The 18,609-nt window shown below is 33.3% G+C and overlaps 1 protein-coding gene across 2 annotated transcripts in view; it reads left to right on the top strand.

The window, feature by feature from the left end:
* Positions 1-18,609, top strand: part of Klhl1 (kelch like family member 1) — a 220,767-nt gene that overhangs the window by 103,346 nt on the left and 98,812 nt on the right. For both annotated transcript variants that reach the window (XM_050144717.1, XM_050144716.1), the window contains one exon: positions 3,766-3,962. In XM_050144717.1, coding sequence (XP_050000674.1) covers positions 3,766-3,962 — 197 coding nt within the window. The remainder of the gene's footprint in view (positions 1-3,765; positions 3,963-18,609) is intronic.

The following is an 18,609-nucleotide window of genomic DNA, read 5'->3' as shown; positions in this document are numbered from 1 at the left end:
AAGGTAAAATTGTGTTGACATTGATGGAAATTGAAGTTTTGGGGAATATGGAGGTCTCCTAATGTGCTTGACCTCTTCATAGAATAAACTTTGATCCTCACTGTGCTGTGAGAAATTCTAAATACTTTATTATTACTATTGATAGTATTATTTAAAAAGTAATTCTAAGTGTTACTAAAATATATTTCTTTTGTTTCTAAGCTTTACCTAAAACAAAATTTACTTCAGCTATTTGTTTATTTACATTCCTTATTATTGTGAACAAATTTCTGAGACAACTGAAGGGAGATCGGTTATTGTTTGCCCAATTCCTTCTAAGAGTTACAGTCCATCATAGGAGAAAAAAAAAGCAGATTTCATGTTGCTTGAAACATGTTTCTAACTTTCTTTTATTAGGCTATAGCAGGAAGCTGAGGAAACAATCAGTGAATCACTAGGGTGACTTAATTCTGCAAGGCAGTCTCACGTTCTAAAGATTTTACGGCTTTCCAAGTAATACCACAACTAGGAAAGAAGGATATAAACCTGACTTGGTGTGAAACATTCACAATTCAAACTATAACAAAACCCAAGTGCCAACTCATAGACTTTCCTCATACAATAAATACTCAGAAGTAGTATACCTGCGAATTATACTTTAAATAAAACTATAAGAGTAATTTCCTTCCCATTAACAGTATTCACTTTATTTTTAGACAACTTTGAACTCAAATACTTGGCTAATTTTTGCCTTTTTTGCATCTAAGTATGTTAAATAAATGGTCAAGTTATACATGTATAAAGAAATATATCATGCATTAGCTAGCTCAATTTGTGTGCATTCAAGCTTAACACTTGCTATTATTCCATTTGTGCCTTCTGGCTTTTAAAAATATTCTTTAGCATTGGATACATTTTAAGTTGAAATGTAAAAACCATTTTAACTCTTTGAGACAAATAATGGTAATACTTTAATTCAATCAATAAAATTCACAATAATTTATATTAAAATTATTCAATACAGGACTTTAGAAAAGATTATAATAAAACAATAACTCAAAATGTTAAAAGAAATTATTTCCTTGATTGCTTGAGGAGATAGATATTTTAACCTATTTGCAATAGCATACAATGAATTTATGTATAAAGATATTACTAGGAACCATATAAAATGTACAATTATAGCATCTTTATTTATATGGAGGTTTTAATAGTTATTAATAAAAATTGTATAAACTGGATATATATCTATATTTCCAAATAAATTTATGTATATTACATTATTTCTGAATGTATACATATAATTTGCTTAGTTGATATAATGTAATTGCATGTACATGTTTTCAGATTTTTTAAAAAGAGTTTTTGTAAATTTAAAAATTTGTACTAGTTTTCAAGGATATTTCTTTGCATTCGTCATTTTTCAGTTAGTAGAATCATGTTTCTACATATTGCAATGACTTCTTTCTTCTTATGGTGACATAGTTTTTGGAATAGGTGGTTCCAGTGACTTTTCAGTACACATGGGAAGCCTTGGGGTAATAGGTTCTTCCATTTAGCCTAAGCAGAAGCTTAGTAGAATAAGTGTTAGAAGAGGGAAACGTATGGAACTATCTCCCAGCTCCATTGCTAACCAGGCTTCATGATATTTCATTGTGTAAGTGTTGAGTATTTCCAGAAACATCAGTGATTGTCATGACATATCACTCATACACCTATCCTGACCAAAAAAAAAAAAAAAAAACTACATTATGATAACATATTTCTTTCCTTTTTAAAAATTTCTTGTTTTTTTTTTTCATATTCCAAATACATGCTGGGCAATCATTTATCAGGTATATAGTTTGTAAGTACCTTTATAGTTTAATACTCAACTCTATTCCTCATATAGTGTCTCTTGAAATGAAATTATTGTAGTTCAATTTCTTCTGTTCTTATAGGATTATACTTTGATATTTATCTAAAATAGTTCATTGCCTTAAGGTCACCAGGATTTTCTTTTATTTGTATACAGGATTTGTAATCAAGTTTTAACTTTTATGCTTGAATAAGTTTTATGTATTATAAGGTTTATAAATTGTATTACATGATTTGCTCACCATTATTTGACTTGTTAAATGATTATCTTTTTTAGCTTACTTTGCTTTTTCTTTTGCATATATGCAGATATATCATTCATATAGATATGTATATATACATATCTATATGTGGATTTTTCTTATTCATAAACATATTGATGAGTTCCATTTATTTATCAATGCTTATTAGTAACAATCTTACTCAAGTTTAGTTGCTTTAGCTTACTAAGTCCAAAAGTTTTTTTTTTTTATGTTTTGGACTGCCTAGGTCTACTGAATTTTCATAATAAAAACAGGTTCATTTCTTACATTTCTATTAACATGTTTGTGTAATATTGAATATTATAAAGATTGAGGTTGATATAAATTTGGGATGAATGAAACATTAAAGCATATTTTAAGCTCGAAACTTCAATTATGGGTAATATTGTAAGTGGAAATTCCCAAAGGTTATATCTGAGTACAGTGGTTCATGAGATAACTTGTCAGACATTATTTTTTTGTTGTACCAATGCCTATACTTTACTACAAAAGAAATATAAAGCACACAGAGGAAGAAACAAAGACCCATCAGAGGAATTCAGAGAAAATGAGGTAAACTCTCCCTTAGGCCCTCATCTAGTATAGGTCCATGGAACTTCATACAGTCATTTGTGTTGAAATGTGTAATCACTTGCTAGGCAAGAAGGCTCATTACTGACTCTGTAGCCAGAAGTTTATACCAAAGGCTGATCACCTAGGCAACCTCTAATGAGAATGAAAGAATATTCTAGCCGCTTAGAAGGAAATGGTTATTCAGACTAAGTGTGAAAAGTTCAACAGTTCCTATCAGTGAATGGCAAGAATTCCCCTGAGCCAAGAAGAATCCTGGAACGTGGTTCTTCTGACAGCAGCCAAGCTTACTATACTAATAGTTTGTGTGTAAATTCTACTGAAAGAACATAAAATTGAAGATATTTGTCTCTCTGCTGCTTCAAATCAGAGAATCTGGGTTATGCTATAAAAAATAACATCTCCCTTTATTTGATTTTCATATCTTTGTTTAGAAAATGTTTTCAATTTCTTGATGATTTTATTAAATAATTTAGAAAATATATTATATGATAACAGTATTTTAAAAACATGAATATAACTAAAATATTTGACTTATACTTAATTATTTGTAGTTAATTATCAATTTCAAGATATCTGTACTGTTTTCTCAATTTTAAAATTATTTTTATAAATGCAGATATATAGTTTATGAATCATCATATATGCATATCAATGCTTCTTTTTTTAATTTACTCCTTTTTAATAACACTTAGTAAGTCAGTGATTTCAGTTTTTACCCCACTTTCCAGGTTTTAATTCAAGACACAAGGTCTGTCATGTGTTTTACATTGTGCAGATAGTTGGATTGACACCTTACTGGTAACAGCTTTGAAAAGATATCAGGAATAGATAAAGGCCATGATAAATGTCCTGTATCTTCTCTTCTGCTGATTTCCAACAACAAGAACTTGAAATGCCCTCCGTATATTAAGTGAAATGTAGTCTGTCCTTGGTTGGTTATGTAAAGCTGCAGATATCAACTCCCAGCTACTATGTTATGAGATAAAACCTATACTTTATCAGGACAGCTAAAAATTCCAAAATAAATTACTACATTAGCCATATGAGAAATGTTCACAACAGAACTTGGTTGTTTTCTTCTTTTCTCCCGAAGGTTGCTTGGAACTGAAAGAAGATACTATTGAAAACCTGCTTGCAGCTGCGTGCCTTCTTCAGCTTCCTCAAGTAGTAGAAGTATGTTGTCACTTCCTCATGAAACTTCTGCATCCATCAAACTGTCTGGGAATCCGAGCATTCGCAGATGCTCAAGGATGCATTGAATTAATGAAAGTGGCCCACAGCTATACCATGGTAAGGAGATTTAATATTTAAATATTGGAGTATTATACTAAATATCAAATGATATAATTATGATGGCTTTCCACAATTAATATTTAAGGTGTTTTCTGTGATTGATACATGCTCAATATTGACCATTATGATACGTAATATATTATTTGATAAACTCAAGGTAATTAATAATCTTGTCTTTATTTTAATTTTAAGACATTATTACACTTTATTGTCAATATTGATACTAATGTTGACTGTTGGGATTTTAAATGTTGATTTACTAAGTAAAAATTATTCCTATTTTCCCAATCTTTTTCTGTTCAATTCTTCAACTACAATTACTACATTTTTTCTCATTTTCTGCATTTTTCTTATATAAGTCTTTCATACAATCTTTTACACACACACACACATATGGCACCTCTCTATTTTTTGTGGCTAATAATTTGGTAGATATAATGGGGAGTACAAAATGTCTATTTGTGTCATGAATATTAGTTCATTGATACTTTTTGTTTTAAAACAAAATAATTTTAAGTAGACAACATTTAGTATGCACTTCATAAAGGTCATTTTCTGAAATATGGTTATAACTCAAAAGTTTAAGCGGCCTGCAGGGCAATCAACAAATATTCTTGAAATAGTTCGAGTTTATTTTTTTTTATATTGTCAAAATTCTCACAGTATAATGATCCTTTTATCAGAATTATGAGGATTCTAAAAGTCGTTTTTATTGTGTATCTTATTTTTATCTATTTTTCACTTCTTAATTAGCTATTAATTAAATGTATATGACTGTTGGCCTGAATGTGTGTATGTGTACCACTTGCTTTCCTAGTGTTGACAGAGGTCAAATGACATTACAGAGCCTAGAATGGTGACTGCAGATGGCTGTGAGCTTCTGCAGGATGGCTGGGAAGTGAGTCTGGATCAAAACCCAGTGTCATTGATCTTGACTTCTCAGCAGTCCTCATTGTCCGCTATGTTCAGCAAGTCTGGTTGAGCCTAGGCAGTTTGGATACTCACCTTACTAGACCTGGAAGGAGGTGGGAGGTCCTTGGACTTCCCACAAGGCAGGGTGTTGAAATAAGAAGCAGCGGCGGGGCTGCGTCCCCAACACCCCGGCCGCTTGGCTAGCTCATGCCCGAAATAACAACACACAAACTGTATTCATTTAAAGAACTGCTTGGCCCATGAACCCTAGCCCTTACAGGCTAATTCTCGCACCTGGAGCAGGGAACCCAGACTGCTCTTTGGGCTGATGAGGGAGAGGGACTTGATTGGGGGAGAGGGAGGGATATGGGAGGTGGTGGAGGGGAGGAGACAGAAATCATTAATAAACAAACAAACAAACAAAAAAGAAGTGTGTCTGGGTCATCCTTAAGAGTAGCAATTCTCATAACAACTGGGCTACCTCTATAGCCATGAGTTGTATACTTTAAAGGTGAAACTTTTATATTCATGAACTATTTTTCATATTACTTCCAATTCAGACAGTATAAGTCCTTACAAAACTTAATACTTATGGTAGTTCATTTACTAGATATAATTATTAAGCCATACATACTATGAAGAGAAATCTCTGTATCAATATTAGTTAGCAATACATTTTATTTTGACAACTTTAATGTATTAATACAAATAAATAAAATGTTGTAGAATATCTCATTAGCAACTCAAGGGAAATTGTCTATAGTATGCAGAATAAGATTTCTTGATACTTCTTTGAAGTATCAAAAAATAAAGAATTTTCAAGTAACTCTTAAAAATCAACACCTATAAATATTATTGTTATTAATCTTAGAATTTTAGCATTGTCTAAAGTTTATAATTTAAAAATTTAAGCAGTTTGCACATTAGATGAAAACTCAGAGATAAAAAGAAGCCTAATAGCTCTTCTGTTTTTTAATTCTTTGGAAATATTCCATGACAGGTCACAGTTCTACATTTGCAATGATATAAACCATTCAAAATCAGTGTAAACAAATCCTTTATCAACCAAAATACCAACGTCCAACTGCTGCTAATTGGGCGCATTTGATTCCAATTTAGAGAGCTGGCTTAGCTTAGCTAGAGAACAATATACTGCCATATCAAGAGGGGTAATGGTCCCTTCTGGTCTGGTTTGAAGTTATTAATTTAGTAATAAATATTGTTTCCTTTGCAGCTGCCCTGGATGTTTCTAGTTTATTTGATAAAGTAACACTATTTCATAGTTTTTAAATGTATATTCTTTATGAAAGTGTATGCAAAAAAAGGGCATGATGCTATTCTATGCAAGTATATCTTTTAGACCGTGAATGAATTACGTGTTGTGGCACATTTTTGAAACTTATTTCAAAATAATTAGAAACATGATACTAAGTATTCTACTGATTTTCTTAGTTAATATTTAAGGGAAGAAAAATTGCTACCCATTTATCTTTCTTAGTCTTATTTCTCTGGATCTAACACTTGAAAATTAGTAGTTTGCATGTTGTGTTATAATATCCACAAAAATGCCCTTAATCCCTGTCTACTCAGGAGTATATTCTGGTTCAAACTATACAATGAATGCTTTGAAAGAAAATCTGTCTATTTTTCTACTTTTCCTTTTTATAAATATATTTAGTAACTCACACTGCCAGTTTTCATGCTATATGTATAATGGCATTAATGTACACTCTCATTTTTTACTGAATTTCTTAACACCTGTATAGTATAGTTATTATTTATTTCAAAAATCTTTAAAGATGATCTTTGCAATCCAGACCTTAACGTTTTCATTTTTACTTTTGCAATCTGACGTCTTCATTCATTTTTGGATAATTATTGATCATGTGTAAATGATGTTACTTTTTTCTATGCAAAGTGACACAGCTGGACAATTGTTTCATGTATAAAACAGTAGGAAATTTTGACTGACACACCAATACTAGCCAGCAGTGTGAAACAGATTCTCCAAGAGTAACTAATTATTGACTTATGAATGCAGAGACAGCAACAAAACCATTGAAGGAAAGTCTCACTGTATACTCTGTTGGTTTTCATTATTAAACACTGGGTAATTATGAATGCCATATTTTAAATTTGGTAAAATGCAACATAACAAAATCATTTAAATCACAGGACTGGAAATATATTAATGTGATCTGATAGTATTTTGAAAGCCAAAACATAACATCAACAAACAACATGATTTCTCTTGTTTTATAAAAAATAGAAAATGAAAGCAGCTGTTTTTGTGAAGTTGATGCAAAGGAATTGTACCAAAAGCAAGAGGATTTGTGTTTTTCATTCTTCATTTGAATTTTAGTAGCAATAATCTTTCATATTTAATAATATACGAAATACAATTTAGGTTCTTCAGAATCAGTTCAACAGCTAATAGCACTTACTGCTCTAGCTATCAATCAGAATTTGGTACAAAGCTCCCACATATGGTGGTTCACACCTGCCTATACTTTGGTTGGAGAGGGATTTATTCCCTCTCTGTCCTCTATGGGCTCTTGTACACAAATTCACACTCACACAGACATACACACTTACTAATACAAAAGGCATCATTAAATATCCACATATGCAAAAATTCATAATTAGTTGCTTTTGTGGACTGAGAGAAGGTTTGCTACAGCTCATGGCTTTAAATGGTGTTAGTCTGCCATGGGGAAGAAAAGGGGAAGTGAGAACTTTTGGTGTAGACTTCTAAACTTTTCAGAATCCAAAAAGCAGAGAGTATGACCAGTACCTGAGAAAAACCAGGTATGATATGTCGAAGGTTCATTCTCAGTGACCCACTTCTTAAAACCTAGGTCCATCTCCTGAAGGGAGGACTCAGTACAGGAGACCAGACATTCAAAATAAAATCCCATAGGGCTTTTTTCAATTCAAACCACAACACTCTATTTACCAAAGGTAGAACTACACTTCAGTGATTTTTAGAAATGTCTTTTATTGTTTACTGTGCTGTATTCAAATAATATTACAAATAAATATTTATTCATTAATACAATTACACATTTTCTGGTTGACTGAAATTCCTAAAATTCTATAAAACAGCCCTAGTTAAAATGTTGTAACAAAGGTTAAATTAAATCTATTATTCTCAAAATTACTAAAAGACATTGTCCATTTTTTTATTGCATTCTTATTCAGACATGACTCATGTACCAGACATTTTATTTTAGGCCACCAACCAGCTCCCACATTATGATGTGGAGAATATTATTAGTTGCAGATGATCAGCCTAGCTAATGCACATTTCTATTTAGGTCTTTTACTTAAGCTAACCTGTTTTTCTTTATCTACCATTTGCCTCAAGGCTTTTTACTTTTCTTTTTTATTTCTGACTTTCCTTGCTTCTCTATGTCTGTCTGTCTGATGTCTAGCTGTCTCCTTGTCCTAGGCGTGTCTATTTTTCTCTCTGCCTTCATCTCTCATTCTTCTATCTTCTAGATTTTTCCTCCTATTTATTCTGTCTCCCTAGCAGCCCTGCCTATTCTTTCTTATGCCTAGCTAATGGACATTCAGCTTTTTATTAGACCAAACAGGTGCCTTTGACAGGCACATGAAATAGATACAAAATATCTGTACATAATAAATCACAAATTCTTACATTCCTAAACAAATTCAGCATAACAAAAGTAACACAAATTTAAGCAATTAAAGTCATATTCTGGACTATACACAAATGTAATGAATCTTAAATAATATTTCATAACCATCTCATTATATTGAAACTTATTAACATGGTGAAGAACATTCCATTAAAAGTCTGTCCCTGTTTATAGTTTTTATACAAAGCTATAATCCTAACTATATGGAAGTTGAGTCACATGGGTTATGATTGTAATCTCTGGCTAAGATATCCTGTGAGTTCAGCACAATCCTTAGAAACGCGTTAAGAACAAAGCCAAAAGCCCAGGAGTAGAGATGGCTGATCAGAAGTAGAGTTTCAGTTTAACAAGGTCCTGGAGTTGATCATCACATGAATCATGATTAAAAAAAATCCCCAGATGTTTTAGTAGCTGGAGAAAATAATGATGATTATAATAATATTAATTTTATTAAAATTATTTTCTATTTACATTTTTATATTCACGCTTTTTACTTTTACTTAGCTTTTTCAAATTTACATTTCAAAATTTTATTCATTTTTAAACTATCATACATCCATAATATATATTGCTTTACATTATATTTGAAAGTTTTCTACATGAGTACACAAGCATATGATTTTCTGTTGTGCTTGAGATGTGTTCATTTTGTTTATGCTGTGGAATATTCTCTAATGATGCAAAAATGTGTTGCATTTTTTTACGTTTCCTATGTTTAATTGTTTATAGCTGTGTTACTTTGCCTGCATAAAACTCTTGGTTGGTCAAATAAAGTCCAATAGCTAAGCAAGAGAAAGGCTAGGTGAGGCTGGCATGCAGAAAAAAATAATTAGGAGGAGAAATCCAGGGAAGGAGCGAAGGGAGAAAAGGAGAAGGAAAGGAGGATGCCAGGGATCAGCCAGATAGCAATGAAATAAGAAAGACAGAGAGATGCATAGAATAACAAAAGGTAAAAAGTCCAGAAGCAATACTTAACAAGAAACTGGATAATTTCAGTTAGAAAAGCTCGCTAGAAATGAGTCAAGCTAAGGCAGGGCATTCATAAGTGAGAATATGTCTTGATGTATTTATTTGTGAGCTGGTTTATGGGTCGCCAAAGAGTACAAAAACAACAGCTACAATTGTTTAACTCTAAGTGTTTACTCCCTCTTAACAATCTCACATACTCCATTTCAGCTCAAATTCATAACCTTGTTTTCTTGTATTATTACCGTTATACACCCATGTACATACATGTAAAGATGAATACAATCTGCTGAGTGCATTTAGTGTTGTTACGTTTATGTGTGTAGTGACAATCACTTGTGATTGGATAACTCTTCAGAAGACTCATCCCTTAAGAACACAGATTATCATTCTGTAACAGCTATTAATCAAGGTGTGGGACCTTATGAGACTTCCTATACTCAGATTGTATCTTGACCATATCCCCCAACTCTCCATTCCAAAACCCTCCTTGACCCATCATCATGTCTTCTTCAAAATTTATGTCTTTCATTTTAATTTTATTCAATAACTTACTCTATTTAAAATATATTTATTCTTTCCATATTCCTTTCATGTACACAAAAAACTTTAGTCATGATCACTCCCACTATAGCTCACTCCCAATTATTGTTGAATACTTTAATTTAAATTAGTGCTTCCAGGAAGGGCAGTTTATTTTTAAATTGTAATGACTCATTTTATATTAAAATAAGAATTTATTTAATTATGTTCTTAACATACTAAAACCCATATGTGCCACCCCTGTGTTCAAATGTCATCTGGTAAGCCAGAGGGTACCTATTGGTGACCACATCTAAAGAAAAATTATTTCTCCTAACCCCAGTATCAATTGTCACCAAATATAACAACACATCATTCAACATACATACAGCTCACTATTAAAAAATCATTTTCTTTATTATCTAAAGATTTGATGGTTTATATAGATGTTTTATGCCTCAGATTGCTACTCAGGAACAGAGTCAATGGAATTTTAAGAGCACTTTAGAAATGTCCTCCAAACATTAAAATTCACTTTGTAAAACTCTATAATAGCCTTTCTTTTTTTATATTTATTTATTTATTAAAGATTTCTGTCTCTTCCCCTTCACCGCCTCCCATTTCCCTCCCCCTCCCCCAACCAAGTCCACCTCCATCAAAACCAAAAATATAATAGCCTTTCTATCATATCAAATCATTTCATTGGCAGGATTTACATATAAACTAAATAATATTCCTTTAATTTTGGAACACTTTAAAAGGATCCTTTTCTTATTAGATATGACAGGAAGGAGAAAGGCCAGAATCTTTTGCCTTCAGGCTCCTTTGATTTCACCAGGGTACTTCAGGAAACTGGAACAATAATTTGTTTGCTTTCTGAATGAGAAAAGCAATCCAATTTTATTCATACAATTAAAAAACTCATTTTGTAAAACTTCTCATAAAAAAGCTGTTTAGGAATTATTTGATTTCCTGGTAACTTGGACATTTCACAATTATTTTTTAATTAAAATTCTGTTTCTTTGTTAGGGAATATACTTGTTCTAAATATCCTTAATAGTAATTTTTAATGTGGAGAGAAGGAGAAGGATTGATTATAGTACAAAAGAAACAAGAGAAATCAATTTTTGCCCAAGGGGAAATCATTCCACTGCTTAAGCAGAGGTCAGGGTTGAAACAACACCTCTGTGTTTTGAAGAAAACTTTTAGAAACTTAGTATATATCACACAACAGTAAGGAGACAGAGACAGTAAATACCCGATCTGCCTTAAAATCCAGTCTTTGCTAATTGTATTCCAGCTAAGCATACAGTTAGATTTTAATATTGCATCAAGTCAAGAAGTATACTTAACTGTATTCCAGTTAAGTATACATCTAGATTTTAATATCCCATGAGGTCAGGAAGTAGACTCATTTGTGTATTGCCAGTTAATACACCAATGTGGGTAGAAAAAATACCACACAGTTTCACCCCTAGATGAATAGCTAGGTTAATGACTGCTAATAGAAAGAGAACCACTTTTCCTTAGAAACTCTCTGCTACATAGATCATTCTTTTCCAGTCAGTCAACCCTAGATAGTTGCATGAAATAATGTTAAATGACCTTAGTATATTTAGCAATGTTTTGTTTTACAAATTTTATTATCTTTCTAAGAAGCTCAAGTGTGGAGATTCGGGCACCATCTTTCAACATTAAAAAAAAAAAAAAAGTAAATCCAAAGTAAGCAATGCATTGCAACCTAAAAACACCATTTAATCATTTATAACTACGTGTCTTTAATCAATACTCTTGAGAGTCCACACGTTCCTGGAGAACAAACGAGTCTGGGCCAGATAATAAACTTGGGCTCTCATGGCTTTTCCACCTTCAATTCTTAAATCTGTTAAATCCATAAAGTACAAATGCATGTCATGTTCAAACTAATAGCTCTTATGTTAATAATAAGTGATAAGAAAAAAATATATTGCCCTGAGTAGAATATCTCATAATGATAGTTGATCAGCTAATATTTATGGATATTTTTCCTTGTTTTCTAGCATTTTTACAAATACATAAAGCAATGAAGAATTAAGGAAACACAAGCCAAAACCATTAAATTCACCACTTAAAAGATAAAATATCAATATTTTTAGCATTTCACACAGCTGAAAATTTAGAAAATTTCTTTCACTTCAGAAAGGAACCATTTTCTATCATGCTTTTCAACATGAAAGTAAATGGTTAATTTGTTTTCTCTCTACCTAAATGATTTTATTAAAAATTAATTTTCATAAAAATAAAATCATGCAAAAACATATGGGCATTTAAATGTCTTATTTCATATTTCATGATATAGAAAGACTCATTCAATTGAAAGAATGACAGTAGTTTGTTTATTTTTGATGGTAGAAAAAATTTCACCATATATATGTACATACATAAATACATATATAGTTATACTGTATCTAGTGATCAGAGTATTTTATTATTAAAATTGAATATTACTTTGCAAAAGATTGATAAATACAAAAATTATTCTTCCTATGGAAAATAAAACACATTTGAAACAGAAATTATTCTGATTGCACGTGCATTCTACAACACACATATAAATGATAAATAGTATTAAAAATAAATAGATTTTGAATTCATTATTTTCTATAAACCTTAAAAGATATTTAAAACTGTACTTCTCCTACAATGGAACATCCTGCATGGCACACTCCAAGTCAGACATTACTTCTAGCCAATTCTAAGGTAGATATTATTAAGCACCCACTGGCTTATGGAAATATTTCCAGCCAAGTCACAGAAAGTCAGTAAAAAGTATACCAGGGAACACACATTTTAAGAATCCAGTGGTACTTTTACACTATTCTATAATGTTTTCAACATGAATGGAATATTTTATTGGAGCATTCCTTTGACCTTGAATTTGGCGGCAACTTTAGTTTGCAAAGACTTGCTTTTACTGTCTGACTTTTCTCATTATTTCTCAATATTATTTCTCAGTGATCCATAAGATCCCATCAACCATGTCTCGTATGTAATTCATTTGGTGTGATGAAACACAACTTCTATTTGTTCTTATTAGAAACTTGGAGTCGAATATTCGGGGATGAAAGCTGAGAGATCAGAGAAGCAGTGTAGCCAGCCACTAGAGAGACCTTTTACCTCTACCAAATTCTCAGACGGAAAGGGCGATCCTGTCTCTATCAATCCTCACACTGCCCCTCAGACTGCATCCTCATACTGGCTGCTTTAGACTGCTCCTCAGACTTCATTGAGCTCCTGTCTTCTCCTGCCTTATATTCCTCTCTCTTCCCAGTCAAATCACGCCTGTCTCTACCTTCCTAATGTTGGAATTAAAGGTGTGTAATCCCAAGTGCTTTCTGTGAGCTGTTTCTGTCGTGTAGCACAGGGTGTCCTTGAACTAATAGAGATCTGCCTCTCTTGATCTTCAGGCAAACTTCATTTGTTAAAACACAAACAAAATATCACTTTATTTTGAATAGAGAATGGCATTGGTAATGTTACATACATTATAGGGGTCCTCATTTGTGGCTGAGTATTCCAATATCTATTTTCTGAACTTTCATTTCATGTGAGAGTCCCGGTTAATTATTGCTCTCTGTACAAGGATACTTCTCTAATGATGACTGTGAGCTCCTCAGATCTATGGCAATTTGTATAAAATTCTGAGGGGAGTTTGATAATTATATAAAAATTTTCTCTGGGAAAGTCATTCCAGCTTTGTTGGATGCTCAGTAAGATTCAGTGTGTTCTAGGCATAGGAGAAAATTCCACTTGAAGGGAAACAACTTTAATTCTCGGGACACAAACAATTCGAATCTCAGAAAGTTCCTGAAACTCTCTCCAAGCTTGTATATGTATTAAGGAGTGTTGTTAAGACTATATCACATGGCCCGGTGGTGGTGGCACACACCTTTAATGCCAGCACTCGGGAGGCAGAGGCAGAGGCAGACGAATCTCCGTGAGTTCTCGGCCAACCTGGTCTACAAGAGGTAGTTCCAGGACAGGCACCAAAAACTACAGAGAAACCCTGTCTTGAAAATCAAAAAAAAAAAAAAAAAATGGCTATATCACACCATCTGAGATACCTAGAAGAAGCAACGACCAATAGGCCTGCCTGGAAAATAAACCAGCTGAGCTGTCTAAAAGAGGTTCAGAACAACAGCTACCTGAGAAGGACACTCTATAACCCAATGAATTGTCTGTTAGTTGAACAGTGTTCTCCAGATTTCTTATTTTCACTGTCATCCCTTATACCGGCATGGTCTTTGCTAATGAACTTTGCGTGATTTCTGCTATATACTCCTCAACTATACTCCAGTTGGTAACAGCAATAAAACTTACCGTTTGGTTTATATGGTATCCTCTGGCCTGTTATAGGTTCCTTATTTGCGTTGAGTAGACAGTTATTCAATTATTCAGGAATAATATTATATTAGTTTGATTGAACAACAGTAGTAGTGCTACTGTTAGAACTTTTCAGCTTGAGATCTCTCTAAACACTTAAGCCTAAAATATGATATCATAAATAATGAATTCTTTAAAACAGATGAGTTTTGTCCACACATCTGTTGCTGAGGTGGCTTATGTTCTTGTATTTTCTCCTGTGTGTTTCTATTAGTAATGTCTCTTTACAGAACTTTAGTAAAAAGTGGAGGCTCCTTATACACGTCATTTAAAATAATAAAATGCTGTTTTGTTCAAGGACTGAACAAATGAAAGAACCATTGCATGAATGCTGAAAATAGCAACAAAATTGTTAACAGTGGAAGAGAACAAGGGAGTTTGGGGATTGTCTTCATATTGAGTTAGGCATGAAATGTTTTATCAAACAGTGCACAGCAGTTTAGGAGTGATCCGTTGCATTTAGCCTGAACATTATTAAGTATTTAAGATCTAATGACAACCACAGATTAATGAAGTTAAGACAGTTTTCAGACTATATGTTACACAATTTATGCAGTAAATGCAAATTTGAAATACCTGAATCATTATAGTGGACAACAGGGCAGCTGAGGAGAACCCAATTATTGTATTCCCAACGGAGGACAGGATTATGTCTGCATTAATAGATTTTCTACACAAAGCCTGCATTATAAATCATGAGGCAGACAACAAGAGTGATTTACTTTACTGTGTAACCTTTTCCTATTGATTTCTCTTAAGGTGTAAAAAATGCTTCCTTTTAATAAAAGAAGATAGTTTCAATTTATTTCAAAAGAAATATTATTGTAATTTTAAGCCAGTTTTATATTTCTTTCTTCCTTTATTAGCAAGATTTACTTATGAAAAATAAATATATGTCCCTTGTTACTTGGTCAGTAAGATTTACATTTAACATACTGAAGCATCTACACTTTATCTGGCCATTTGGTGCTGAAACAGCATGACTTAGTTAATTGTTATGCAGAAATAGGCTTTATAGATATGCTAAAACCAGGCAGTGTTTAGCATTTATGACCGCGTATGCATTTGTATATTTAATGTTCCTGTGTATTTCATGTACAGTCTTTATTACTGCACACCAAGGGGAATTAATGCTTAAGAGATATTTTGTGGCAGGATTAATATGTGAAAATATTTTTGCTGACCTTTTTCTTTTTTCTTAACATTTGAAAATAAAAAAAAAATCCAATGAACTAGACTGTTGGCAAAGGCCACTAATTCTTTTCCCGCTGCCCTGACCCGAAAAAATCACACAGAAATCTGTATTAATTGCAATACTGCTTGGCAAATAGCTTAAGCGTATTTCTTACTAACTCTTATATCTTAAATTAACCCATTTCTATTAATCTGTTTATTTCCACATGGCTGTGGCTTACTGGCAAGGTTTCAGTGTGACTGTCTTCTTTGGGTGGCTGCATGGCTTCTCTCTGACCAGCAGATCATTTTTCATTCATATTTAGCTCTTTGCCCTGATATTTTAAAAATTAAAACACACCTTCATAATTGTGGAATAATAAATAGTTTTCATATGTGCCCCATGTAATTCTTTGAATCATAGAAAAAGAGTCTTCTTCATATTTGCTTGTATTACACAATTATGTTACTTCAAAACTATAAATTCTGAAGATAAAAATACTAAAATATCCATGGCATTTGGCTAATGAATGTGAGCCTATTTTGTATCTGGACGATATGAAGAATCAGCTTCTGATATGGAAATGCAGCTGGGCAGACATAATCAGAAGGTATACTATCTATGTGACTTCACAAGAGTTATTATAACAAAGCCTTACACTGGATTAGGAAAGTGATGGGAGTAGATCTTTAGATTCAGGTCCTCACCAGCTATGGCAAGTTGTCTAGGTTTATGGTATAAGGAATGATTTCCTTCCTATTGATTGGGCCTTAAATTGAATTCCCTTCCTTTTGTTTCTCCAAAGATAACACGTCCCTGCTGCTGTTTTAAGTTTACTCTGCTGTGCTGGCAATAATGGTTCATAGGCTTTACAGCTAGGTAACACTACTGATGGTTTCTCTTCATAGGCAATTGTCACAGCACCTTCAAGTACTTTGCCATAGAGGAGACTTCCAGGTCAATCTGAGCTCTATTCTCCACAGTGGGAGTCAACCACAGCAAAAGGTTGTTTCCCTTCGGTTTCTGAGAGACAATAAAGAACAATGCAAATAACCTATATTATTATGGGAGTCTCTTGGACACCCCCTGACAAAAATATTTTATTATGGCTTTTCAACCATCTTCAGTGTTCTTTATCACTACTCCCACACCCTCTCATTACTGTATTCCTTCTCCCTTCCTCAGTTAATGGTGCCCCTGCATTTCTCAATTTTGCTATGCAGTACCTATGTGCTGCATGGAGAGCGTGGGCCCCTTGTTTGTCCTGGCCTCCCAGCTAGCTTACACCTAAAATAACCACACAGAAACTGTATTAATTAAAACATTGCTTGACCATTAGCTCTAACTTCTTACTGGCTAATTCTTACATCTTAATTTAACCCATTTCTCTTAGTCTGTGTATCGCCACGTGACTGTGGCTTAATGGCAAGATTCTAACCAGTGTCCATCTCAGAAAGGAGATCCATGGCGTCCCTCAGTCTGCCCTTCTTTCCAGCATTCAGTTCTGTCTTCTCTTCCTACCTAAGTTCTGCCTAATCAGGCCAAGCTGCTTCTTTATTGATTAACCAATGAAAGCAACACATAAACAGAAGGACCTCCATATCACCTATGCCTACTGTTTTCCTCTCTAGAACTCTTCACCAACATTTCTTTCCTTCTAGTTCCCTACTTTTTTTTAATGAATCCAGGGTTTGCACCCATATTTAAAATTTCAGAGTTGGAATCCATAAATAATAAAGAATATGCAGTGTTTATATTTCTGTGTTTTGTTATCTTAGTATTGTATTTTCTAGTTCTGATCATTTACTTGAAAATTTTATGATTTACATTTTGCTGACAGTTGAATAGAATTATACCCACAGATACAACTAATTTTCACTCCTTGCCAAAGCATCTTCTTTTTGCAGCAGACAGAAGCCACTATCCAAATTAGGGAACCATAGATCACGGTGTTGCCAGTTGCCACCGAAACAACTACATCTGTGTCTACACTTAAGGCTCAGAGAACATTGCTGGAGAAGGGGGAGAATGACGATAACACAGAGGACCAAACTTCATCTCCAGTGCTGTGTCTTATACATATGACAGGCCAGCAACACCCATGTCATATAAACGATACTATCACCTAAGCAAGAACTGAACAATTACAAAACCAGTTGGAACGTCACCATAAGTAGGAGAAATCTCATTAGAACCCATCCCTTGATGAGGAATTGCAGGTAAATAATGAATACTATAAAAGGACAGTCATTCTCCAGCGTGAGTCCCTGATAGGCTAGGAGAACTTGGATAATCAGCTCTAACCACATATCCATCCCAGAAACAATAAGAGGTTTTCAACCTTCTTCATGCTTTGACCCTTTAATATCATTTTTTCATGTTGTGATGACTCCCAACCATAAAATTATTTTATTGCAACTTCATAATTTTGTAATTTTGCTACTGCTTTGATTTGTAATGGAAATATTCGATATGCAGAGTATCTGGTATGTGATCTCAAAGGGGTTCCATCCACTAGTTGAAAACTACTGCCTTAAATGGCATTAACTAGCTCTTTCCTTATTTTGTTTTGTTTTTGTTTTATTGGTTTGCTTGTTTGTTTCTGTTTTACAAGACAGGCTTTCTCTGTGTAGGTTTGACTGTCCAGGAACTTACTTTGTAGCCCAGATTGGCTTCAAATTCACAGAGGTAGACCTGTCTCTGCCTCCAAGTGCTGAAATTAAAGATGTGTGCTATTACCACCAAGCAAGCACTCTTACTGTGTGTCTCTTTGTCTCTGTCTTTCTTTCCAAGTTTCTCTCACTCTCACTGTCTCTAACTCTCTATCTCTTTTTCTGTCTTTGTCTGAATGTATTTCCTTTTGTACGTGTGTGTGCTTGTGTGTAGCATACTACACACAATATTTAAAGATGAACAGATCATAATTTGATGGGAAGTCGGGAGTACAGGAGGAGTTAGAGTGGGAAGAGGGTTAGAAGGAAATAAT

This window comes from Alexandromys fortis, unplaced genomic scaffold, assembly GCF_014885135.2.
Source record: "Alexandromys fortis isolate MF-2015 unplaced genomic scaffold, M_Fortis_MF-2015_v1.1 scaffold_43, whole genome shotgun sequence".
NCBI classification, from domain to species: Eukaryota; Metazoa; Chordata; class Mammalia; order Rodentia; family Cricetidae; genus Alexandromys; species Alexandromys fortis.
The sequence above is the reverse complement of the archived record's forward strand: the minus strand, read 5'-3'. Positions and strand labels throughout refer to the sequence as shown.